The sequence below is a fragment of the Gekko japonicus genome, unplaced genomic scaffold (assembly GCF_001447785.1).
Source record: "Gekko japonicus isolate JY-2015 unplaced genomic scaffold, Gekko_japonicus_V1.1 scaffold247, whole genome shotgun sequence".
NCBI lineage: Eukaryota > Metazoa > Chordata > Lepidosauria > Squamata > Gekkonidae > Gekko > Gekko japonicus.
This window is the reverse complement of record NW_015166427.1, coordinates 11,586-38,358: the sequence shown is the minus strand read 5'-3', so window position 1 is coordinate 38,358 and position 26,773 is coordinate 11,586. Positions and strand designations below refer to the sequence as shown.

Genomic DNA, 26,773 nt, shown 5'->3' with positions numbered 1-26,773 from the left:
TTTATATCCCGCCCTACCCGTACTCGCTCACCCGTCTTAAAGATCTAGACCATAAAACTACACAGCAGTGATCTAATGAGGAAGATCCCAGTGTACTTTCTCTCTCCCCCCCCCCCAAGTTTGCCTGGTGGTCTAGGCAGAACCCTTAGAAGGTATAAAAGGCACCTTGACCCATATTTTCCTAACAGTGTGAGGGGGAAGTTTTCAGTCTGTTGAATGCTGGGGAATAATGTGGCTACTGAGAAAAAGTACACTACTTTTTCTCTCATGTACAGTGCAGTCCTAAACAGGCTTAAAGGTAAAGGTTCCCTTGCTCAAAAGCCAGTCAAATCCGACTCAAGGGTTGCGGTGCTCATCTCCGTTTCAAAGCCGAAGAGCCAGCGCTGTCCGAAGACGTTTCCGTGGTCATGTGGCCGGCATGACTAAACACCAAGGCACACGGAACGCTGTTACCTTCCCACTGAAGCGGTACCTATTTATCTACTTGCAATTTCTTGCTTTCAAACTGCTAGGTTGGCAGGAACAGTGTAACAGGCTTACACCCTTCTAAATCCATTGAAGTCAGTGGGCTTGAAAAGCTGTAACTCTTCTTAGGATTGTACTGTTAAGTTCTTCTTCTTCTGAATTCAGAAGCTCTGGAGGGATGATGTGTAGAAGTACTGGATTTCCAGTCCCTGCAGTCCTGAGAAGCCAGTGTGGATCAGAGTAATTAAGAAGCCTTTTCCATACTAAAGAATGATCCAGTTAAATGGCCGCTGCAGTTCAGTTTTTTGTATGTATTTTTACTGGTAAAGTCTTCGTAGCAGTGGCAGTTTAGTGGCAGTTATTGTACCAGACCGATTTTACTGAATGCTGGAAGAATATTAGGGACAGCGTTAGATTGCCATGTGCCTTATGAAGAGTTTTGTTTTAAAATATTAGGTAACTGCTTTGTCATGAAAATTGATGTAAGGCATAGCCACAGGGGCATAATTAGTTATCTAGGTGGGTAAGAGGCAACCTAAGTATAAATCCTTGTTCATATATATATATATATATATATTTCCCCCCCTAATTTTTTTCAAATTCTTGTTCTTGCCGCTTTTGTTTCTGCAGGAAGAAAAGGGGGTGAACTAGCATCAGCTGTGCATGCCTACAGTAAAACCGGTGACCCGTACATGAGGTCCCTGGTGCAGCACATTCTTGGCCTTGTGTCGCATCCTGTCTTGAATTTCCTTTATCGCTGGATTTATGATGGGGAACTGGAGGACACGTACCATGAAGTAGGTGGCATAAAATATTTTCTCAACTGAGGTTCTATTTCTGATTTTGGTTACAAATGAAAGTTTAAAGTGTAGAGTTCAACCTGTAGTCTCAAAACTATTCAATTCAGAGGAGATGTGAGAAGAAATATTGGCATTAACATTGAGAGTAGATTGATGTATGAAAATTCTTGTGTGCCTTTTGTTTAGACCAAATGTAACTAGTTCCACATGCTGGGCATTCTAGGTTTTGTCATAGACCAGCCCCTCATGGCATTCTGTGAAACAAAGTAAAAACCCAGGCTCCCCCCCCCCCCAAAAAAAAACCCCAGTAGCTTTCGATGTTCTGATCCTAAAATTTTGCTGAAGCACCAGCTATATAGGCTTGTATCCTACACTCTGCGCAGCAAAATGTAACACCTTGCTCCAACTCTGTGCAGCAAAATGTAACACCTTCCTCCAACCTACTGAGCCTTACTTCAATAGAAGCGGTTCTGAAGAGCCACTGAGATGACTAATTCTATAGGGTGTAAGCTCTGAGAACACTCTGCTTTTAAGTAACATTCCCACTACAGTAAGTTTCCCATATACCTAGGGATGCCATCCTGGCTGATGGAGGCGGGGAACCCCTATTCCCAACTTACCTTTCCCACCACCACTCAAAATTTAAAAAAATAGCCATCAGGCCTGTAGCGTGACATCACTTCTGGGAAAACCCTCCCTAGTAAAACCATAGAGTTTTTAGCGATTCCTAGGGAGGACTGATGTCACTTCTGGGTTATTCCCAGAATTTACATCACACCGTTGCTGACGGCTGCTTCCCATGTTCCTCCCTCTCCTTGAGTCTCCCACTGGTTGGCAGGCTGGCCCTGGCAACTTTAGAAATAGCACCTTTGGCAAAAATGGAGGTTAACAACAATGGGATAAATAAATATGTGGGTTTTCTTGCCATGTTGTAGCAGTTATCCTGTGGGATACTGCTTCGCTTTGTAAACAACCGCTTAATTTCATTTTGAGAAAATCCCCCTTTTTATCTGTTGGTCGGAAGGCCTTGGCATTTGTTCATCATTTAGGCTGTACCATGATTTCCCATCTCTCTGGCAATCTTTTCTAACTAGATATAATAAAAGCCAAAGAACCTTGAATGGGTAAAGTGAATCGATAAAATAATTATATTGCAATTATGTTCTGACCTTGGTTTGCTTCACCCTTTCCAAGATCTCTTTTTTTACTGGAGTAATTATAAAATGCTCTTCCAGCTCTTTGTATTTTTTACTAGATGTTTTCTAAATACATTAATTGCATGTTACTTTGCCCTGGTTATAAAATGAAGGCTTTTATAACTCCCAAAGATGATTGAATTGTCTGATGGATTTTAAAATTAATTTTTTCTCATTAATACTCAAATTATGGCTCCATGCCAGTTACCAAGGGGAACTGTGGTAATAAATTTCAGAGTCTGATTTTGTTGATTTTTTAAGAACATATGTTATACCTACTCTCCTGGGTAAGTCCCCCCCCCCCCATTCATGAATTAATATTGCAATTCAGTACAGCTGCTGTACTTTTAGAATACTATATCTGGGGTCTGTTCTGATGATACAATCTGTCTTCCAGGGCATTTTTGTATGGCACTGAGATCTGGTCTTAGGCATGTGTGGTTGGAGCCAGACTAATTGGCAATTTCCATCAATTCCCACATCCTGCTATAGATCCTCCTCATGCCATTCCTCAGGGTTCCCTAATCTATGAGCTGCAATTGGAGGTAGGGGGTAGGAAAATCCCATTCCAATGATGGAAAATGGTCTAGATCTGTCTTATGCATATGCCTTCATCACACACACCACCTGAACACTTGTTTGAATGTGGAATCTCCTTAACTGATTTGAGCATGTAGCTTATGTGGCTAGGGAGAGCCTACATTCATGTAAACATAGTGTCTTCTGGTTCATTTGTAATGTTTGGTGTGCAGCAAAGAGAATGGAGGAGGACATATGAGTTGGGTGAATGGCTCCTGACCTCATGCTCTCCTGGAATGTAATATCTGAACACTACTGCTGCCCTTCTGTTATAAGGGCAAACAGCTCACAGATTATTTGTTTGAAAACGTTCAAAGGTTTGTTCTTTTTTATCCTTCAGTTAAAAATCCCATTGTTGCTATTTAATTCTAGTTCTCTGTTGTGCTGAAAGATAACAACAGTGAAATAACATTCTCATTTTACATTGCAATCAAGATAATGGTGTGTGATTTTTTTGTCTTGTAAAGTATATAATAGCTTGAATATACATTTTTTTTTAAAAAAGGGTAAATATGAAGTTTTTTTCTGCAGTTTTTTGTAGCTTCAGATCCTACCGTAAAAACAGATCGGTTGTGGCATGATAAATACTCATTGAGAAAATCGATGATTCCTTCTTTTATTACAATGGATCACTCAAGAAAGGTATGACTAAAAAGCTCATCTTTTAAAAATGAACGTATCTGAGATACACGCATCAAGGAGAATGGCGCTCTGTCTGTCTGTCTCTCTCTCTCTCTCTCAATCCATCACAGCTGCATTAACATTGTTGATCTGTGAGCCATGTCCTTTTACCTGTCAGTGATCTGGCAAAGATGCAAGTCTGAATAAAATATATTTGGAGTGTATTGCAATTCATTTGGATAACTTAGGACTGTTGGATTTTAGCTTTGGCTTGCTATTGGGAACGTTGCCTATAGTAACTGGTGTATGCTGTATTTTGGCTTTTCTTAAGAAGCCGAAAACCTGCTGCTCCAATTAATTTTCTTGAATAGGTAATTTCTGAAAATACTCTTTTTAGGTTCTCCTGATAGGAAAATCCATAAACTTCTTGCATCAGGTTTGTCACGACCAAACTCCATCATGGAAGACGATAGCTGTGGCAAAATCTGCAGAATCACCGAAAGATGGTATGAAATTAGAATATGATTACTATAGCAGTATGCATTGTAACAGAATACTTGCTTTATTTGGTTTAATATTGAGCATGGTGGGCACAGGCAGATCGGCCATTAAGGCTACCGGAAAAAGTCCACCTCAGCCCCAAGTGACGGTGGCCCTTGCTCTGCATGAGGTGGGTGCAAGTTGCCACAAAGTGCAAAGTCCATGGGTCCCTCTACAGGGGCTTTGTGTTGAGCTGTCATTCAGCACACTTTGTGAAGAACTTCTGATGATGTCCTGTCTGGTTGCATAACAGCTTTGGAGAATTGTAGCATGTATGCCTGAAATGCTGTCTGAGGGCTTATTAAGTTCAGAATGTTTACACCAAATTCTAGTGCATTGGCACAGGAGCTTGCTTTCCTGTACTTTTTGTTTAGCATTTTAGCAGAAAGCCAGATGCATGGGATGCTTCCATATGGAGGGTCCTCAGTGGATCATAACATTTGTTAATGTAGGCATAGAAGGCCATTTTTCCATTGATGTGCCTCTTGAGTATGAGTTACCAGAGCAGCTGTAGATGTCACCTAGAGGTTTTTTTTCTTCTTTTTTTCCGTGATGTCTCTGCATAGACCTCAAGGTTTTGGGTTCCTTTTAGCCTCCTGAACCTTTAAACGTTCAGATCTCCCCCTCCCCCCCCCGCTTGGGTTATCAGAAATGTACTGTATCCCTGTGCAGCCTCCATGCCATGTGGATTTTTTATCTGCATGTGGGTGGTTATTCGTGTCTGCTAGTTATGTGAAAATTTAGATATTAAAATACTTTTAAGTAATGTGGCATGTAAGAAGCTCAGCTTGACCAGAATATTGACTTTTTAACTTGCGATCATAGCTTCATTCTAAATGATCTGTGATACTCTTGCAGTAGTAGATAAACATGAGTAAGATTATTTGCTAGTTCAGCAAATTTTGAGATTAGGCAGTGTAGACCTTCTGCTTTTTCTTTTTAATTTTTTTTAAAATTAACAAGAAAAATCGATAAACAGAAACAGAAAAATCGATTAACAGAAACAATAATTAAATGTATACAAAGAATGCAAGTGTAAAGCATTTCTGCTTTCCCGATGCTGAATACTGTCCGTACTTGATGCAAAAAACCCAAACAGACCCTATAAGCATTGGCTGTAAATCTTGATCACATATGACCCTCCCTTGTTGGACTGAGGCACAGATCTGTGTATTTTAGAAAGTGTAAGATAATACACTGAAATTGGTCAGCAAGGTTTTTTGGAGCATAATAGCAAGAAGAATAAAATAATGCTTGGCAGTAAAGAGAGAGAGTAATAAAATTACTCTTTTTATAATTCAAAGGTAAATCTTGTTCATATTTTGTTGTAGTTGTGTTCTTGATCTCTACTATGACTTTGTAGCACTCTCACATTATAGGGAAAAACAATTACATTAAAAAAAACCCACCACCTCACTTACAAAAAAGTTTCCTTCACAGCATCCAATCAAAGAGGAATCCTGGCTCTATAGATAAAGATTGTTTTTCACTTGCTCTGTTGTTCCTAAATAGTGGATGTGTGCGTTGCATAACCATCCATTTTCTGAGGTCTGTTGGTATGTAATGCTGCAGAATACACTTCAGTTCAACATTTTATCCTTTTAATACAGGGTGGCTTTAGGTTTATACTACATCAGATCCTGACACTGATTTGAATATGTGCTTTAATATTTTTTTTTAGACTTTTCATGAGAATATTTGCAAAAGTGTGAAAGCTTCATATGTATTACAGAAATATTTATTCTGACATTTCAAATATATGAATCAGTTATTACAGTCATGTAGTCATAAAATGTATTTGTTTAAATGCCTTCAAGACATTTAGCTCTGAAAACCTGCATTTAAGCCCCAGAGAAATACACTGATCTCCTTCCATTCCTCATCAAGCAAAGATGGAGGTAGTGATTTAGTTTTATAGAATTCAAGCCAATGATTTGTCTTGAGTTGTGAAGGTTGTTATACACTGCTTGCATTTAAGAGAGAAAATATTAAAGAATGCACTTTGGCAGTCTAGGTGACATGTGATTTTTCTGTTGACAGCTGCTGAAATGTTCACAGATTTGGAAAATGCATTTCAGGGGAAAATAGATGCCGCATATTTTGAGACCAGCAAATATTTACTCGATGTTCTTAATAAAAAGTACAATTTACTGGAACATATGCAGGCCATGAGGCGCTACCTACTTCTTGGTCAGGGAGATTTTATCAGGCACTTAATGGACCTGCTTAAGTAAGTGACTTGGACTGTATTTGTATTCAATGGCTAATGTTTGTACAAGAGAGAAGGATGTCAGTCCAAAATAGAGTTTTGGTAAGGGCAAACAGGAAAACTTACTATTACAAGATTGAACTGTTTTATCTATTGAATTGTTTTAGTTGGTTTTATGATGGTTACAATTGTTTATTTATGTGTTTTATCCTCCATGTAAGCCACCCTGAGCCTGCCTTGGTGGGGAGGGCAGGGTATAAATTGAATGAATGAATGAATAAATAAATAAATGTACTTTAATGCTGCTGTTGCTATGTATTGCCTGATCTTGCCAGATCTCGGAAACTAAGCAGGATTAGTATGTGGATGGGAGACCACCGAGGAAGACTTTGCAGAGGAAGGCGGTAGCAAACCACCTCTGCTTAACCACTTGATTAATTCAGCTGGGACTTGATGCTAATGAATATTAAAATATTCAGGTTTCATGTTGAGCTATTTTAGATGCACTGTTTTAGAAACAGTAGTATGAATAATTGGGCGTTTCATCTTCTAAGTGGAATGGAATTGGTGGGTGTTGACAATCTAATCTGTTCTTTCACCTCTTGGTTATATTGATCTCCTAGTATTCAATTTATTGTCTGATTTTAAACCTTGGGTATTATTTAAAATATGTTGTGAATGCTGTAGAGCTCGGTTTTGTGTATATACAAATGGGTGTGGGTGTGGCCCGTAGCTAAAGTGTGGGCTGTTGGGGGCTCTGCCCCCTCCCTTAAAGGGTCAGCCTCACAAGGTTTCCTTCTGAATATTTTTTTTTAGCATTTTAAAGCTTTTTTTTAAAAAAAAGGTATATGCTCCTGTGCCTTGCTGTGGCCAAACAGACCAGAGAATCCCCAATGTCAGGCCAATGATACTTTAAAAAAAAAGTCTTTATTACTTAAAAGTACGGTGGCTCAAGTGGTTAAGATGCTGAACTGCAGGCTGTGGAAGGTCAGTAGTTCAGCAGTTCGAGACCCGAGTTGCCGCATGACGGAGTGAGCTCCCGTCTCTAGTTCCAGCTCCTGCCAACCTAGCAGTTCAAAAGCAAGAAACTGCAAGTAGATAAATAGGTACCACTTCGGTGGGAAGGTAACAGCGTTCTGTGCGCCTTGGTGTTCAGTCATGTTGGCCACATGACCACGGAAACGTCTTCGGACAGCGCTGGCTCTTCGGCTTTGAAACGGAGATGAGCACCACAACCCTAGAGTCGGATTCAACTGGCTTTCGAGCAAGAGAACCTTTACCTTTACCTTACAGTTGTTTGGAGACAGACAGAAAAATAATGGCAGCCCCACCCCCAAAAAATTTTTTGCCCGGCAAGCCACAAAGTCCTGGCTACGGGCCTGGTGTGGATTGTATTTAGCATTTTTAGCACTTCCTTTAGGACCCTTTAAGAATCCACTGCTCTTTCGTCATGCTTTCTCTGACATTCTCCTCTTCCCTTTCTTTTTGTGTGCAAGTGTTTGCCAGAATTCCTATAGCATGTTGTTATTCTTTAGGGCCTGGGCATACAGGTTGTCAAGTAGCGTGTGCACTTGGGTCCTGCAGAACAGCAGGCTGCTGAATATCTTTGGCAAAGTACAGGTGTGTGTGTGTGTGTGTGTGTGTGTGTGACTCTGGCTGCAGACCCTACCACCAATGCTTGTAGGCTACTGGACAGATGTGCTGCATATTAGTGCATATAGACAAGAATATCTGCACATAGTTATGCATGGAAAGGCTCAACATTCACAGTAATAGCTAGATGTTGCAGTGTGTTTGAAAAAATAGTATCTGTTCAGGGAGGGGGGCTTTGAAACTCCCTACAGGAATACTCTTCTCTGTGGTGGTGGGGATTGCAGATTGTGCCCATTTGGAGTTAACTGGGACAATAAAGGTTGATATAATTGAAATGCACAGTTGCAACTTAAAATGGGCGCCCTGCATTTTAGAGCCTGAAACTATTCCTCAAGTCTCATTTCCCCCCCCTCATGTTGGTATTAGTCTAATATAAAACTGTTAGGTACATAGAAGATGAACATAGAGATTCATAGACACTCTGGCCTTAACTATTCAGCAGCTATAGCAATGAATAATATTTTGATCAGTAGGAAGTGAAAACTGCCCTTCGAATGTATCAAAATATCTGTATCTTAAATGTGCACTTAGATCTCCAGCTTTGAAAGACACAGATCCCGTACTTAACTCCACGCCCTCATCCGCCTCCGTAGGTGCCAGAAGATTTTGAAAGCATCTTGGGCTTCCCCTGTTTCATGCCACCCCCTTCCATAATGCAGATTTTTCATTACAAAGGGTTCCATTTACTTGCCAGACATCAAAGGAATCTTCTTCTTGTCCAGGAACTGAATGAATGCTACATTTCCGCACTAAAGTGCAACAGAATAATGAGGAGACACAGAATCGGCACAACACTTGGTTCATCAAACAGTGCAGAGTCATGTTTTAGTGGAACAAAAATACTTTTTGATATGGAATTTTTAATTTGCTATTTCAAGTTTATTGAGAATGTTACCTTGCACCTGTCCCTTCTTTTCTAATGCAAAAGCACGCCTGCCTGGTCTTCGTTGATGGAATTTTAACGGGCACTCCAGTCACTTACCAGAAGAGATTCTGCTTTTATTTTAATTTTTTTAAAGATGTTTTTAACCTTGAAGGTTGTTGAGAGTATCTTGAAAATGTGACTGCAATGTTTGATCTTAAAACAGTGTTTTTTAAAATATACAGGCAAGTGTAGCTGTTCTGGACTTTAAGTCACCTTCTGCCTGATTAGAATAGTTATCAACAATCTGTACGCACAACAATACGCACAAGGGTGAAAGAATTCATAAACCTCAGCCACATTTGTAACCTGAGACCCTCCAAAAACAAGGGTGCAAGAGAAAATTAAACCAGGAATGTATTTCCCTTCCAAAAGGGTATTACTGAAGGAAGAATCATGGTTTACTTCAGGAATAGAAAATTAACAGAGTTGCTGCTGGTACACTGAATTATGATTTGGGAAACCTAGGGAGACAATCATCCCCCCAACCCAAGGATTTGATATTCTTCACAAACCTATTAACCCGCATCTAGTATGCCTGACATAGTTGAGCAGATTGGTTGTATTATTTAAGACAGCACTGACTACAGGATGTAACGTGGTCACAGTAAGTTGCTTAAATGCTGAGCCTGGGTGTGAGCTCTGATATGGAAATGTTGAGCGCTTAAGGTCATTTTTGTTTGTGGAAATCCACAACTTTGATGATACTAGTTCTAATTATACATATATAATTCGTCACTTTCAAAGAACACTAATATGTGATCTGAAAATATATTGTATTGTTCTGCTGGAGTAGCAGCCGTTGACAGCAATGCTATTTTGTTAATACAGTCTGTCTGTCTGATCTTGATCTTAATTTTAGGCCGGAGCTTGCCAGGCCAGCTACCACTTTGTATCAGCATAATCTGACGGGAATCCTTGAAACGGCTGTCAGAGCAACTAATGCACAGTTTGATAACCCTGAGATCCTCAAGCGCTTAGATGTCAGACTGTTGGAGGTACTTCTGAGCACTGCCAATGTCTTAGGAAAACGCTTGTCTGAGTACTTTAACCAAAAATGGATAAAATTAGTTCTGAACATATATAGTATTGCCTTTGTATATAGAACCAGATTTCTTATAAATTCAGTATAACTGTATACATACAATAATATAATGATTATGTCACACCAAAAATGAGCTTTGACTCGGCTTAATGTGTGACAATAAAAGTTAAAGCCACAGTGAAATACAGTCGTATGTGTTCAAGGCTACTGGTTCAGTTGTTGGAACACGGCCTGAAATTTTAGTTAAATTGTATTTAAATACAGGTCCTTTTTATGGTCCTGTTCAACCCAGTATTTAAAGAGGGTGGGATTTCTGCGGTTCATCTGTTCTCCTCCCTGTTTACCTAATAAACGATGTGATGTTCCAGTGGAGATAAACCCAGTATACACAGACTGCCTCTTATACTATACGCTATCAAAGGGGGTATTTCATACTTCGAAGGTCACATTTTATGCCAGTATAGTATGTGACTATTTCCCACTCATACTGAAATAAGTAGCATTTAATAAGGGCCATGGCTAATAGAGGGGTCATAGATTCCATTTAGAAAACAGCTGAATAACCATGGATGCAGTTGGTTTGAATAAATGCTATTTTTCCTCCCAAAGGTGTCTCCTGGTGATACCGGCTGGGATGTTTTCAGCTTAGACTATCATGTTGATGGACCAATTGCAACGGTAAGGATATTTATTTCAGGTTGTCAGTTTCCAGCCTCTCCTCCAACTGGCTGCCTAGTTCACTAAATACTTTGTTATTAAAATAGCCTTTGCACTTTTGGAAATGCGTGATTAAAGAGACTGTATGGCATCTTGGATGGTCCCCTTTGTATTAAGAGTACAGCCAAAATCTCAATTTCCCTAAATTATTAATGAGTGTTAAAATGCTACATTTTAAGACTTTCATTATTTGAAATAAATAATTCATTTGTTCTGTCGGAGATTTTAGAAAGTACTTAATAAATGGATTTTCATTTTCCTCCATTATTCTGCAACTGTAGCAACTAATTTGGGATAATTTGCCAGAACTGTAAAATGTATTTCAGGGGAACTTATTTGTACTCTTTAAATAAAATCTGATATGTAGTATTCATTAAAACAGATGAGAAAATAGCAGCACTATTGTTCAGAATGCTTTTACCATGTGTAAAGAATAGCAGTGCTTTCTGAACAAGATGTCAGAAGTGAGATTCTGTCCAACAAGGTATCGTTATGTATAAGTTTGGTGAAAGAAAGATAATATCTCCATTTGCTAATTTGTTAATCCATTTTTTTATGGTTGCATCCCTTCCAGTAAATTCTAAGTATTTTTGCAGGGCTGTGTAGCAATTTGTTAGTTTCATATTGAAAGTAACCTTTTGAGGTATAGAAAGGAACTGCGGAGAAAGTGGTTTCCAACAGTAGTGGAATTGTTTTATGTAATAACATATTCTTTAAAACACACACACACACACACTCTTTTTAATAAAAAACACAGTAAATGACAGGACTAGCAGTAGTTCAACTTATAGTGAAAGGGTAAACAAAATGAACTGGTGCAGCTCAACCATTCCTATCCAAAATTCAGACCAGTACCTTCAGAATAGTTACGGATTTACTGGGTGGTGTGAGGTAAGTCGCTCCTTCAAGCATAATTCAGATGTCGCAACAGGCTGTGATGATCTTTTTGTTGGGTACAAGCCCACTTTATTGCCATTCTTGCATGTGGCCCTTGCTTCTGCCTCATTCCTTGTCCTCCAGGGGGGTGGAGCTTGACCGAACACTTCCTGGCTTGCTCCAGGCCCAGTTCCTCACCCTGACACCTCAGATGGAGAAGCTCTAGTGTATTGGGATTGTGTGAAATAAACAAGGCCCAGTTCACTGAAGCACTTGCATTTGGACATTGAATGAATGAATTTTATTGTTACAGCGCATAGCCAGCAATATAAAAACCATAAAAGTAAATTACAATAGCCAGAGGGTAAAACTTCCAGAGTACAACAAGGTTAATAAGGGACGGCATTGTGCAATCGTTTTGATCACTAAAACCAGACTTAAGAATACGCTGCAATAAAGCACAGTAAAAAAGAATAAAATAAAAATGACAAAAGTAGCAGTAAAAGTTAAAATCAAGCAGTCCTAACCTAAGTGACAACCAGAACACTGATGAGCTTTTACAACCAAGGAGCAAAATTTCGCAATCTGATGGAGCGCTGTATGTTCAAAGTTAGAAAACAAATTCTCTATCTTATCCTGATCTGAAGTGCCAGCCAAAAAAGGATCAATAAGTTTTGTACGAGCCTTGTCAAATAATGGGCACCTCAGGAAAACATGTTCCTGGGATTCGATCTCCCCCGACGCACACATTTGGACATTGTGGTGAAGTGGAGGCTGGGAGATGCTCAATTCAACTCCAGGTGGTAGAAGAAGAGGGAGGTGGGAGGGTGTGAACCACAGCAAGAAATGGTGTTTGTCCCAGATTAGAATATAAATGCATCTGGTTGAGTTGTCTGCTGCTTCAGTTCCCCATCTGGAAAGATACCTTCTCAGGACTAAGGACGTACATGGTGTGAGAAATTGTCTTGAGCTTTAATAAAGAGTGGGCTTAAACATCTAAAATTTACTTTTGGAGAGAGGAATTTGTGCTAGTAATGAACAAGCAAGTCACGGGATAGGTGTGCTTGATCCCTAGTGCTGTGAAGTTCCTGGGAAGGGAAGAAATCCAGTAAGAGTACATTCTCTTGGATGGATTTGGCATGGAGCCTGATCAAATCCTAGATGGGCCACTAATTTTAACAAGTATTTTGCCCTTAATTTACAAAGTTGTTCAGAGGAGAGTAGATGTCACTAAAATAATACATTTAATAAAGAGGAAAGTTGCATTCCAATAGGATTTTGAGTCGTGAAGATCAAGGGCAAGGAGGACATTGTTGTACTTGAGAATGAGATTGATCCTGGCAACTACATCTCAGACAGCTGCTGTAATCTAAAGGCTTCTCTAGTTCTAAAACTGCAGTTACTTACAAGTGATGATATAGTTCCCAAAACTATGTCCAATGCCAGATTCCATTGATTTGTCTCTTCCAGCTATCTATTTAGAAGTAGATCCAGAGCCCTCAAGAGCCTGGATTAATCCTAAATTATTTATTATGGTTGTCCTCTTCTTTTGGAGTTTTCCCTGTTGCCAGCTTCCCTGTCTTAAAACTACTAAGAAGGGAGTCCATTTGGAGGATATTTTTTTTTGTAGTAGCAGAGTCTCAGGGTATGTAGGCTTTAGATTTTGTAAGCATTGGTAGGTATTTCGCCACAACTACTAATCCTGTCTGAAGCCCTCTCTGTTTCTTGCTGTCACTTTGATAAATTTGGGTAAAGGAGAGCTCTAGGCCTGTTTGTTCTTGAGTGATAAATCAGTTTATTTTCGCATGTACTTTTTCTTAAATTCATCCATTTGGGGACAGGTCAGATGTCCACCTATCTCTATTTTTTTTTGAAAATTTACCCCCCCCCCCCGCCCACTATGTATGTAAGGAACTATTTTATCCAGTGTTAGACTAATGATCCTTTAGCCTAATCCCATCAATTCTGACTAGCAGTGATTTTCCACTGTCTTATGCAAAAGTCTTTCCCTCTTCCTGAAATAATTGAATTGTGGATACTAGAGAACTTGGTCTTGGTGTAGTGCTTAAGTGCACAGACTCTAATCTGGGAGAACCAGGTTTGATTTCCCGCTCTTCTACTTGCAGCTGCTGGATGACCTTGGGCAAGCCATAGTTCTTTCAGAGCGGTTTTTTAAAGAGCAGTTCTTGAAAGAGCTCTCTCAGCCCCACCTACCTCACAGGGTGTCTGTTGTGGGGAGGGGAAGGGAAAGGAGTTTGTAAGCCACTCTGAGTGAAGGGCAGGGTATAAATCCAATCTCTTCTTCTTCTCTTCTCTTCTCTTTGTACGTGCAAAGCATATTCCGTACTAGTGGTGCTTTCTTTGTTATATGTCCTGGTGCAAAAATTCTGGAGAAAAGGTCCCAGCCCTCTCCCCCCCCCTCGATTCTTTTGTGTGTGCGTATTGACTCATTATTAATTCTAATATTGTTATCCCGATGCTTGCTTAAACCTTTGTGTTGGAAATATCTTAATTCAGTTGGAAACGCCTGTTAGTTCTCTTGCAGTTCATCTTGAAGTACTGTACTGGAAATGATGCTTCAGCTGTCACTTGAAGCAATTACAGGTGTACATACTCAGATAGAGAAGATGATCACATTTTATGTCTGTATATTGATCTTACCTGCAGGTATTTACACGAGAGTGCATGAGCCACTACCTACGGGTGTTCAACTTCCTGTGGAGGGCAAAACGAATGGAATATATTCTCACAGACATATGGAAAGGGCACATGTGCAATGCAAAACTTCTAAAAAATATGCCAGGTAGGTGAGTAACCTCAAGGGATAATTTCTTCAAGCCATTGCATTCACAGTCTTGTATTCTAGACCAAAAATAAAAGAAACAATCTTAAGCAAATGAAGTGTTGATCCCAAATAATATAGGCCTAAATTAAAGGGCTAACTGTCCCTGCCAGTTTTTTTGGTAGGAACTATGCGCTCTTCAGAGTTTCACTGGGAAAGTCTTTGATCACAGAGGAGTTACAAAGACTGTAAGGATAGTGAAATTTTTGAGACGGCCTTCAGGGGGCAATAGAGCATTACAGATGGTTGCTGACCAGTGCATTTCTGGCACGCAAAGGCTCACAGCAGTGCTTGGAATAGAACCTAGTTTATATATATATATATAATATATATTTAATGCCAAGTTCACTATCAGTATAACTGGATAGAAACCTAAGTATTCTTATACTGATAGTGAACTCGGAATTAAATATTTTCACTTTTAAGTGATTTCAGCCAGCGGTCTCTTGTGTTTTGCACCATTTCTTGTATGCTGGTGCTGGTTCCCCTCCCTTTTTTTGATTTCTACTGCTTTTTGGGATACAAAACTGAATGAATCTTTAGACTAGGTCAGTTGTAGTGCCATTTTGGCTAGAGTTATTTACCTTTCCTCTGCTTGTTTGAATGGGATTTCTGCCTAGACATCTAACCATTGAAGAGGGAAGGCAGTTCTTTGAGGAACACTGCCAGAACAGAAAGGAAGATTTAGAAAAAGCTAATGCCAGCTTTTATTAGATGAACTCAGTCTGTCAGGAAGCTTTTGAGCTGCAGATGCCTCTTCTGCACAGTCTTTTTCAGACATACAGGCAATGCCCAATTCAGTCTAGTGAACAAAGCAAGGAAGTTCAGTCTGTTCTGAATATGTGCCTGCATAATGATGTGGTTCTGTTGAGGGATAGCTTTTAAACTGTAAACTAGAAAAATGACATAACCACTGAGAGGAAAGTTTTCAAGGAAATCTGCAAACTTTATTATGGCAGATTTTAAATTATGAAGTGCCTTCTGGTCAGCTCTAGGAATCCTCTCTGGGAATTCACTCACACATTCCACCTCCCTTGGTTTATTCATTTACAACTTAATAGTATTCTCAGTTGATATCTGACAAAACATAGGTCTTTGGACAGAATTTGTGGCATTGGTGGTTTGGGAGATTTTTTTTTTGTTGGCTTTTTTTTGTATATGGGTTTGCAAGGGTTACTGGACTGGGATGTAGCTGTTACCCAAAGAGGCAATCTCCCCATTAGTTGGGGGAATTAGCATAGGAGACTGTGGGAGGGGGCAATTGGAATCGAAACATCAACATTTATGAGGATTGTCCCTGTGAGGACAATTTGTTTCAATTAAAGAGTCTTTTTATTAACAAAGAAAATGAGAAAAAGGTTCATTCAGCAAAACATATACAACATTCAAGAGCTAGCTGGAAAGGCAGGGAGGAGTGGGGAATCGCGTTTCAGGGTTCAGGTGATATTTACCGGTCCTGGAAAGATCCATGGAAACATCAGACCTGGAGAGAAATGACCAGCGTTTTGTTCCATGAAGGAGAGAAAGAGAAGCTCATGAATGGTGGTGGATGTGGTCCATACTAAGAATACTCAACACACACTGAGCGGGTTTTGGGGGGCAATTCTTATAGGAAAATTGTGCCCTGAGGCTGTGGGAAGGCGTGTGTTCTTTCCTTTGGGAAACTTTCAGAGAACAATTGTGATGACTGCTTTACCGGGGTGAAACAAAGGTTTGGGCCATGGCTTGATGGCTGCTAATGGCCCTGTTGATGACCCAGGAAGGCTTAACCAAACAGGTGACACTGAGATAAAGGGATTAAGTTGCACATAGGTAGTAGCAAAGAGGAAAAAGTGATCTTGAGTATGCAAAAGAGGGTTTGAGAGTAATTGCTTGCTTGAGTTGCTAATTAAGTCTTCCCGGAGATGTTTCGCATAATCCATTTGCTTAAGTTATGCGTTCCTTTAGGGTGGGGGAAAGACATCTGCTCTGACCACCTCCTGATTTAATCAAAGTATATTTCTGTCATTTTCCCATGGAGCTATGTGACTGGCATCCATGTCTGAACAGTGACCTGGCCTGCCCAGGTCCTGGTAGTGCTTGCCCCAGGATTCTCTGAGTTTGAAGAGGGGTCCAGCTACTAACATAGGGGCTTGATTTTCCAATTTTGGTTGATGCCATGCAGTGTTCCCTCTAAACTGAGTTATTGTGAGCTAGCTGACCGTTCTTTTGGCCTCCAGCTCACACACTTTTGTCTTAGCTCAGGAAGGAAGGCTCCAGAGCAAACTGATTTATGCAGTAGCCAAATCGCTCGCTCACAACTTTAGTGCCAGTAGCTCTGTGCAGCTGCCTCTGCTTGACAATCTGCTAAGGTGCCATCTTATAGTTAGAGAGGTTATTCAAAAGCAGTTCTAGTTCTCCACAAGTTATGCAAGTTGGGATCTCAGAAATACTTAACATTTTGCTTATCAACTTAGCAGATGACTGCCAGGTTTTGAAATAGTGAAACTATTCATACGTAGGAAAACTGGCTGCTTAAACATGTCTTTTGGTAACAGAGAAACTTTCTCAGCAGTTAGAAGTTGGAAGAGATCAGGGTTAACTGAGGGACCTGGGGTCAAACTCCCAATTTTGGCTTTAGTAGTAGCACGCAGTGGTGATGGGAAGAAATTGGAAGGCAGCTACTATGTGGGTTATAACAGTATGAGCACCAGTATGTCGTCCCCGTCCCCCCCATTGCAGGGATAATAGCAGTTTTAGAGGGGGTGGTGACTTTAATAGGGGCTGTGGTGGCTCAAGTGGTTAAGATGCTGAACTGCAGACCGGAAGGTCAGTAGCTCAGCAGTGTGAGACCCGTCTAGTCATACCGGCCACATGACCACGGAAATGTCTTTGTACAGCGCTGGCTCTTTGGCTTGGAAATAGAGATGAGCACCCTAGAGTCGGATTCGACTGGCTTTCGAGCAAGGGAAATCTTTACCTTTACCTAGTGACTTTAAATTCAGGAATGGAATTAGGCCCCCTCCTCCCTTCAGCATGAACCAGATCCAATATCTCTCCATTCATCTTCCCTCCTAACTGCTAGTACCTCCAAAATATGACGTGCAATTTGTTTTTCTCTCACTACTATTCCTTTTTTGTTATTATATTAACAGTAACTGAGACTAGGGATTAAGTAAACCAAAGCACCACCCATCTAAGTGTATTTCTCAATGTAGAGCCTGCTGTATAGTTGCTATTTAAAGCTGGTGCTGGTCCAAAGTCAGAATCCATAAACAAAAGCACAGTCCATGTTACTATCTTTTAATAGGGCCAGTCAGCATAAAACAAAACTGTGCAAACTTTCACATTTTTCAGAACTCTTCCGCAGGCAGGATGTTATAAAAAAGAAGCGGTGGTGGGGATATGTTTTAGGCCATCGTGTTAAGTTGCAAGAGCAAGAAAAAAACAACAGCAAACGTTGTGTCTCCATAGGTATGACAAAGGCCAGCGCCTTGACTTGGATAGTCCAGGCTAGCCCGATCCCATCAGATCTCAGAAGCTAAGCAGGATTGGCTTTGGCTAGTATTTGGAAGGGTGACCTCCAAGGAATACCACGGGGGTGATGCAGAGGCAGGCAATGGCAAACCACCTCTGAAACATCTCTTGCCTTAAAAACAAGTCTAGCTCGCCACCTAGTGGTGCATAATGTTAAACAGCTAGAACTTCTGGCTGCCAGACAATATTAGGATCTCCTGGCTGTTCTACACACAATTACAAAGTCTTCCTTGTACCTCTCTGGCACCAAACAGACCCAGGAAGATTAAAATGGGAACTTCGCCACAGTAATCTATCCCTGTCTCCACCCTGACAGAGTATCTCAGGAAACTTAACATTTGAAATGTTTGTATGATGATTGGATTATCTCTCCCCCCAAGGAAGGAAGGAAGGAAGGAAGGAAGGAAGGAAGGAAGGAAGGAAGGAAGGAAGGAAGGAAGGAAGGAAGGAGTATAAAAAATTGAAGGGGAAACCACTGGATTGTAATTCATCATTATTCATCAAGATTTTATTACCTCTAGGGGATGAGAAGTTGCAAACCCCAGCCAGAAAGTGGAATATTATGGACTCAGCAGGGCTTCTAGCTGTATTAATGAGGGGACTTTTCTGTTTTTCAGAAGCTTCCAAGTTTTCTTGTTATACAGTGCTGCTCTTTAATTCAGATATTTAGTAGGAGACTAGTAGGATAAGGTAACAAGACCCAGATGATGCCTAAAAGCCGGTGCGTGAGCTGTGTGTTCTCAGATTGATAATGCAGTTCTGCTGCTCGATCTTCCCTCTTGTCCTGGTTTAGTATATTGTATCCCACATAGCTTTTATGCTCTTATTTTCTGACTTGCTTCTTTCAAGTCTGCATTGCAAGTGTTATGTTTTCTCTTGGGATACAGGAATATCAAACACAGCAAACAGTTCTGTGGCCTTTCTCTCTCATAGGCAGTCTGCAGCATACAGGTGTCGTTTTTTTAAACCGCAGCGCAAACAGGGAAGCTTTGGCATGGCCTTATCTCCTCTTGAAGCTTGCTCTACACTTGAGTACCCTTGACTGACGATGCTTTATCTCCTTTCCCCACAAAGTTCAGCCTAAGCATTTTAGCAAAGCTCACCCAAAAGAGCACTGAAAGCTCAGAGGGATCATGCTCTGGAAAGGGAGACTGCCTCCCAAAGTTGAACTCAGAAATCACTAGGTAGGATACCCAATATAATAGTTGTTTGGTTTTGTAAATGTAATTCAGAATGGCTCGATGTGTAGAACATTGATTGTGGACTTGCAAACTCCTTAAACAACTGTGCCCATTATGTGGCCTAGAGCAGTAGGGTTTTCTTTCTGAAGAAATGGAATATTGCTTTAAAAATTTATGGTGTGTTTTAAAAGAAAAAACAGAATACAGAATGAGATGCAATGTATTAAATAAGGATTGACATAAGATAGTTTGGACAAGTCACTATCCTAATTCTGCAGAACTTGTACTCAATGAGTCTCAGTTACCAGGAGTAGGAAGATTTTTACTTAAAAACAAACAAAACAAAGACTGTTTTGGAAGGGAACAAAAAAATGGAGTATAACTGCCATCTCTGTGTGGCAAAGCATTTAGCTGGTGATGTTCCCCGATCAACCATAGTAGCTCAAAGTGTGGTTGGTTTCACACATAAAGGCATTCTACTTCCTTAGATGTTTTGCAAAGAAGAAGTCAACCACAGGCTGGTACATAAAGAAAATCGTAGTTTTGGTGTTTTGGTATGTAAATATTGTGTGTATTTTTTCTGTGATTTAATGTGGGGCTTTATAAATATGTTGCTGTAGTTTAAAAAGGCAGGCCTCTAGACTAAGAAAGTGGGGAGCTGGATGAGTGATTGAAGTGCGTTATGGTTAGCTGGTAGCTGTATCCTAGGGGGCAAATTTCACTGACTGGGAGAAAGAGTTTGTCCAGAGTGTGTGGGAAGAGAATTGAATGAGATGCTGTGGAGTGTGAGAAAAGTCTTATGTTCTGTGTGGAAGCTATGAGCCTAAGTGGCAAGTGAGAAAATAAGCCTTTGTGAATAGATCTATTTACTACCTCGGGAGGTGGTGGATGCTCGTTCACTGGATGTTTTCAAGCGGAGGCTGGATGACCATCTTTCGGGTATGTTGTAGGTATGTAGGGCTATCTTTCAGCTATGCTCCTGCAGAGTGCAGGGTGTTGGACTAGATGACCTGCAAGGTCCCTTCCAGCTCTAACATTCTATGATTCTATGATTCTATAGACTAGATCTATAAATCCAGTCTCTTCTCTTCTTCTTCTTCTTTTTCATCTATTTAAGGAATTTCAGAGAAAACAAAACTGTACCCATCTGAAACCATTACACCTATGGCCTCTACTGAATCTGTTACAGTGTTATATTTCTAAATAAGCTCTATTTACATTTAAGAGAAAACAATTGTTTTACTTAGAGTAAAGGATTCCCTTTTACCTCAGAGCCACCACTGTGCACTTACCATTCTATCATTCTACCAAAATTAACTAAGCCATCCTAAGAATTCTAGGTCCAGAGCCTTTTGTCAGCAAAAATAAGTAAGGAACTCTAAGCGTGGCAGAAGGCAGCATAACACGTCACCTCAGAACACTACAGAGAGGTGCCTTTACAGGTGTTACATATAAAGGGTCTCAGAAAAGAGCAAAACATTACCGTAGTTATTAAAATTCAGATTCAGAACAGAACGACAACCTCTATTTTGAGGCTCCCATCTTTTCTACAATTTCTCCACCTGTCTCTGTTGCCTACTGCCCACGTCCCGAAATAGTCCATAATTTTTTGCACTGGCTGTTAACAAGTTAACGGTTGAAAGTTATGGTAATAGGCACCACCTACTCCTCTTCCCAAAAGCCACTTTTAACTACTTTTATTTTAAGTTTTGTGCAGGAACTATAGCATTAAAATATTGAACATATAACCTGTTAGTATGAAGCATGTGAGTAATCATGAAGATTGGTCCCATGCTTACATAAACTTAAATCTCCCTCAGTTCAAAGAGGATTGAGCCCATATGATACTTTTGATTAGTGTTCTGTCTGTGAAATAGAAATTCTAAATCCAAGATGCTGTGTCACTACATTGGGGTTTTGTATAATGAGCAGCACGTGTAATATATTAGATCATCTTGGATTTTTCATAGGTAGCTGTGTGGTCTCTCAGCTATTCTGACTCCACATCATTTGCTTCTTATAGATCTCAGCCTGTTCATTTGGTTATTTCACTAAGAAGTCGTCTGTTCCTATCATCTGGTACAAAATTAGGCCGTGCCAAAGTGGGAGACATATTGTCTGACCCTAGACTTTTTAAACAATTCAGGAGAAATGAGATCTTTTTGTGCAGCAGTAGTAATTCTGTAGATTATTTGAATTATTCCGGGGAGCCATTTCTTACCTGTGCAATATAGTGATTGCGTCTGCCTAGTAGTAAAGCCAGTATTCCATATTTTTTTAATTAAGTACTGTTGCCTTATCCAAAAGCTCCACAGTGCTGGCAACCTATAAATTTGATCTTACTTTCTTGTTTGATCCTGTAGGTAAATTAGTTAGGGAGTGGTGTATTTTAAGTTTGTAGCCTGATGCAGTACTGAGCATAAGCAATCGTGGTAGTAATACAATGGGGTTAATATGATGATAGCTTAGTTCCGATGTATGGATTTGGCTGCAAGTTCCCACGAACTGGGGAAGTTTGTGGAAGAGCTTGCACAGGTATGTTTATGTGTGGTTGGATATTGTCCAGTTTCTTCCCAATCTTGAGGTGTGCCCCCAATGCCACATGGTATACATGAATACATGAAAGTGCCTTATACTGAATCAGACCATCTGTCTATTAGGGTCAGTATTATCCACTCAGACAGGCAGTGGCTCTCCAGGGTCTGAGGCAGAGGTCTTTCACATCACCTGCTACCTGGTCTTTTTAACTGGAGATGCTGCGGATTGAACTTGGGACCTTCTGCATGCCAGGCAGATATTCTACCACTGAGCCATGGCCCCTCCCATGCCCTGAAGTTTCTCCTAATCCTCAGCAGTGACTCTATGGTGGAAGCAGTGGGGGCTGCTAGAAGAAGGTGGGAAAGATGCACCTCCGTGAACTCCCTCCCACTTGTGGAAGACTGGATCAAACCGTAGTGTATTGTATGTCTCCCTTCTTTAGGTCCTTCTTTTTAAAGAAGGGAATAGACTGATACTGCAACTTGTTAATGAAAAAATTAAAACTATATGAAACAATCTAGCTAGATTTTTTTTGTATTAATTTTAATATCCAAATTCTTTGGGTTTCTTACAGAGCTTTCTGGGGTGCTGCATCAGTGTCACGTTCTGGCATCAGAAATGGTCCATTTCATTCATCAAATGCAGTATTACATTACATTTGAGGTACCCTTTAACCATCTGTTTTATTGTTGTTTTAAAGTAGGTTGAACATTCTTATTGGCAGATCAGACTAATTATGTTACAGACGTGTGGAGTGGAGAAGTAATTGTTTTTATTCTCTCTAAAGTAAAACATATCCCAACACTAATGGTTTTGTGTCATAGGTACTTGAATGTTCATGGGATGAACTGTGGAACAAAGTTCAACAAGCTCAGGACTTGGACCACATCATTGCTGCTCATGAAGTTTTCTTGGACACAATTATTTCTCGTTGTTTGTTGGATACTGACTCAAGAGTAAGCCCTTTCTTTTATGTAATCGTGATATTTTTTTTTCATTTTCTCTATAATTCTCTTCTCATTCCGTGTCGACTTTCTTTCACCTGGGTTCCCTAGTGATCTATTTTGTGATGCTTAGAGAATATCTGTGCATGTAATCAACTTTTCTATGTATCCCTTTGCTTTAAGAGGAAGTAGTAATATAGCAGTTTTTCAGCAAGTCTGTAGAGGTTTACTAATCTTTTTTCTGTCTAATTTTTTCTGGTATCTTGCTTGTGTCTTTTCATCTTATTACTATCTTTTTGTAGACGCTTCTCAACCAGCTTCGAGCCGTCTTTGATCAGATCCTTGAATTTCAAAATGCTCAAGATACACTGTATAGATCTGCCTTGGAGGAGCTACAGCTGCGATTGCAGTTTGAAGAAAGAAAAAAAGAGCGAGAACTTGAGGTACTGATTGTCTTCAATGGCATTATGTGTGCGTTTGTGTGTTTGTGAGAGAGAGAGAGAGAGAGAGAGAGAGAGAGAGAGAATGTGTTTTCCTTATTCCTCCTTAATATCATCTCTTTCCCTCAAGAAAGGCTGTGTGAATAAGTATTTGTAAGAACAACTGAAACCCTTTCTATATTAGTTTTTGAATAATCCATAATTGAAAACGAATGTGAAGGTCAAACGTTGATTTTGCCATAAAAATAATTTTGGTGGCCATCCGGTCTTTAAAATGAGAGAAATTCTTCATTCGTAGTTGCTACACTGTTTGTCGAAGAATATCTTTGATTAATTTCTTGGCTTTCAGCTCGTCAGACTAATTTAAGACACTTGCAGCCTCATAATACTTAGTATTCTAAGAAAATCAACGTGTCGCTTTGTTAATAAATGCTGCTGTATGAATATGTGCCTTTTGATTGCTAATCCCAAAACATCATTTCTTAAGGGTGAATGGGGAGTAACAGCTTCAGAAGAGGAAGAAGAGAATAAAAGAATTAAAGAATTCCAAGACTCGATACCAAAAATGTGTTCACAGCTGCGGCTTCTTACCCATTTCTATCAGGTATTTTAAAAACTGTTATTGATGAACGTTTGTTTAAATGACCTGTGAATGGAATATCTTTGCTGTCCTTTTTGTAAACTACATGCTGTTTTAATGCAACATTATCTGGATGGAATGGGACTTGGAGGAGGATCAGTGCCGATAAAGTACAGCGTAACCTGTTCCATTATTATGTTATGGGAAGTGTGACATCCCTTCTTAATAGAGGAATGATCAATCAGCCCACATAACATTCCCCAGTCATAGAATGGCCTACAGATGAGCCTGCTTGAGAGGGCGCTTACACTAAAACAAAATACTAAAACAACATAAAAATAATTTGAATTAATAGGCTGTTAAAAACTCAGCCACAAAATGAAATATTTTACAGAGTTTTTAAGAGATCCACTTGACCGCAAAAGCTAGATTGCTGTCTGTCCCTGTGAGTCATTATGGTGGGAACAAATTTCATGACCATCTTGTTGCTAATTTCAGTAGGTTTTTAAGTCCTTTAATTTCATAAGATCCTGGTTCCCATCGAAGGTAAACTTTTCAACTGCATTTGTGTGGATGGGGCCAATACAGCAGCTGGCCCTCCCTAGCACTGTACTTAGTTTCTATTGGGGGTTTTCAGTGGTTGTTGTAGAATAACACAGCTCATATTTATTCATTTTCTTCATTTATACTCTGCCTTCTTCCCCAGTGGGGAGCCAAAGTGGCTTATTTTCTCCTAACAAGCTGGGTTGAGAGTGACCGGCCCCCAAGGTCACTGTGAAAGTTGGGGTCTAAAGGCCGTTTAAGGAGAGGTAGTGAGCTTTCTACACGGTTCGACCAGAGGGGTCTATCCTGCCTTCTACTAAGAGACTGAACCCAAGTGGCCTTCTAAATGCATTTATTACATATAAGACATTAGGCAAACTGGATTTTAAAAAACCCAATAATTTTAATTCACTACAAGGTAGGAGAAATAAGGAGACTCAGTAATGAGGCTTAAAACTGTTTATCGGTAATACACAGCTTTTGCTGGCACATTAAGTTATGACGTTTCAGATGTTAACTCTTGGGTACACAGATCAGCCAAGCCTGTAGTTTTCAGGTGATTATTGTCTTTCCCTCAGCCTCAGGATTCTCACAGTGTAAATGTGAGCTTCTCTCAGAAACAACAAAACATCTGCCGGTTTCCCTCAGAAACCGGGCTCCGAGACATCAGTCTCTTCCTCAAGCATTCACTATGCTAGCCTGCTCTCCTGCAAAAGTCAGACTCTAAGACTTAGATAGTCACCTGAGACAGGTTCTCTCCACTTTAACACTCTGGAGATGCAAACCTTGCTTTCTCTCGGTTCAGACTGATCTGAGCTGGCAGTGTAACAGTTTTTTCTCTCACTCCTCCCTTCCATCTGGCTTCCTTAGCGATCTATGGACCTGGATTGGTTGTTAGCCGCTCTGTACGCACATGCCAAACAGGCATACAGGAGACTGGTGATTGACGTAAAGGAGCAGGACGTCTTGCCTATCAGTCCCAGTCATTCAGCAAGCTTCCATGGTAGAGTGGGGATTCAATTCAAACCTTGGTCCCCCAGATCCTAGCCTGACACTGTAAGCACGATACCACACTGGCTGTCATAAATGCTCCCTCTAAGCTGTGGGGTCTTGTGAGCAAAAATTCTATTTTGTGAGCTACTGTTATAAAAGTTGTGAGTGAGCAATTTGGCTACTGCATAAATTAGTTTGCTCTGGAGCCATCCTTCCTGAGCTAAGACAAAAATGTGTGAGCCGAAGGCCAAAAAACTGTGAGCTAGCTCACACCAACTCAACTTAGAGGGAACACTAGTCATAATGCTTTCATTATATTTAAATATTAGTATGTATACATTTATGTGAATCTTGTGTTTTTTTTCCCCCAGGGCATTGTGCAGCAGTTCTTGGTGTTACTGACCACCAGTTCTGATGAAAGTCTCCAGTTTCTGAGCTTCAGGCTGGATTTCAATGAACATTACAAAGCCAGGGAACCCAGGCTTAGGGTGTCTTTAGGCACTAGGGGGCGACGTGCTTCACACACATAAACCTCTCTGCCGGGGATGTCTCAGGATGGCTGAAGGTTACCTGTTGGCTGGATGTGGCAGTCAAGATCGGCATACTCAAAACCAAATGGCATGCAATGGGGGTTTGTCGTTATTGCAAGCAACCCGTTTTCAGTCTTGTGATTGTGCAGAAAGCAAAAAGGCTCGTTTCACACTGTGTGATGTTTGATATTGCTAAGTGAGCTTAAAACGTTAAAATTTTGCTTATGAACTCATTAACAAATCACTATATTTTTCTGGGGTGCTCTTGAAGCGCATTCTGCGATAATTTATATTTGTCTCCAGGAAATTTATATTCACTTGCAGCATTAAGAAGGGTTCATAATTTCTCATTTCAATTCAGGAACCACTTTTGTTTTAAAACCACCAGAAAAGGATCTAGTCAGCGAATATATTTGTAAAGCAATTTTTCCCCCCGATACCTTTTTTCACAGTTGTGACGTACTTGACAGTGTCTTAAAACAAGTCAGTTAAAAATATGTTCAGTAATATTTAACATTTTCGAAACAATTTATTTTTCCAGAATTTTTTTTTAAACTGCTGCACAGAAACAAACAATAGAGACGCAACAGGAATGAAACATAACTAATACCATTAAAATGAAGTTGGAGCCTCAGCACACTCAAGTAATGGCGTGTGTAAATATGAATAGATGTGAATGAAGTATTTTGTGTTCAAAATCTGGTATATTAGAAATTAATTTAAATAATGAAGACTACTTATTTTTCTTTCCTTGCCTATTTTTCCATTGTACATAGTTATATATTGCTGTCCAGATTTTGGGGAGAAACATTTTTGTAAAGAAGTCACTATATATCAAGTCATAGCCAATTACCATTTGTTATATTCACAGGTAAAATGTGTAGAGAATAAACACGATTATCTTTCAACATTCTCGTCTGCTTCCTCTACCTGCCGTAATTTCAAGATTTAGTTTTCAGTGTTCTTTTTCAAAGTGGAAACTGACCCCAGATGAAGAATGCAAGCACACCCTTAAAAAGGTAAAGGTTCCCTTGCTCGAAAGC

The 26,773-nt window shown here is 40.0% G+C and overlaps 1 protein-coding gene across 2 annotated transcripts in view; it reads left to right on the top strand.

Annotated features, from left to right (window-relative positions):
* Positions 1 to 26,516, top strand: part of TUBGCP3 (tubulin gamma complex associated protein 3) — a 55,786-nt gene extending 29,270 nt beyond the window's left edge. For both annotated transcript variants that reach the window (XM_015411764.1, XM_015411763.1), the window contains exons 11-22: positions 1,096 to 1,262; positions 3,572 to 3,682; positions 4,059 to 4,167; positions 6,242 to 6,431; positions 9,848 to 9,983; positions 10,640 to 10,708; positions 14,291 to 14,426; positions 22,275 to 22,363; positions 22,525 to 22,656; positions 22,947 to 23,087; positions 23,572 to 23,688; positions 25,572 to 26,516. In XM_015411764.1, the coding sequence (XP_015267250.1) occupies positions 1,096 to 1,262; positions 3,572 to 3,682; positions 4,059 to 4,167; positions 6,242 to 6,431; positions 9,848 to 9,983; positions 10,640 to 10,708; positions 14,291 to 14,426; positions 22,275 to 22,363; positions 22,525 to 22,656; positions 22,947 to 23,087; positions 23,572 to 23,688; positions 25,572 to 25,730 (1,556 nt within the window). In that variant the 3' untranslated portion in view covers positions 25,731 to 26,516. The remainder of the gene's footprint in view (positions 1 to 1,095; positions 1,263 to 3,571; positions 3,683 to 4,058; positions 4,168 to 6,241; positions 6,432 to 9,847; positions 9,984 to 10,639; positions 10,709 to 14,290; positions 14,427 to 22,274; positions 22,364 to 22,524; positions 22,657 to 22,946; positions 23,088 to 23,571; positions 23,689 to 25,571) is intronic.
* The last annotated feature ends 257 nt before the right edge of the window (positions 26,517 to 26,773 follow it).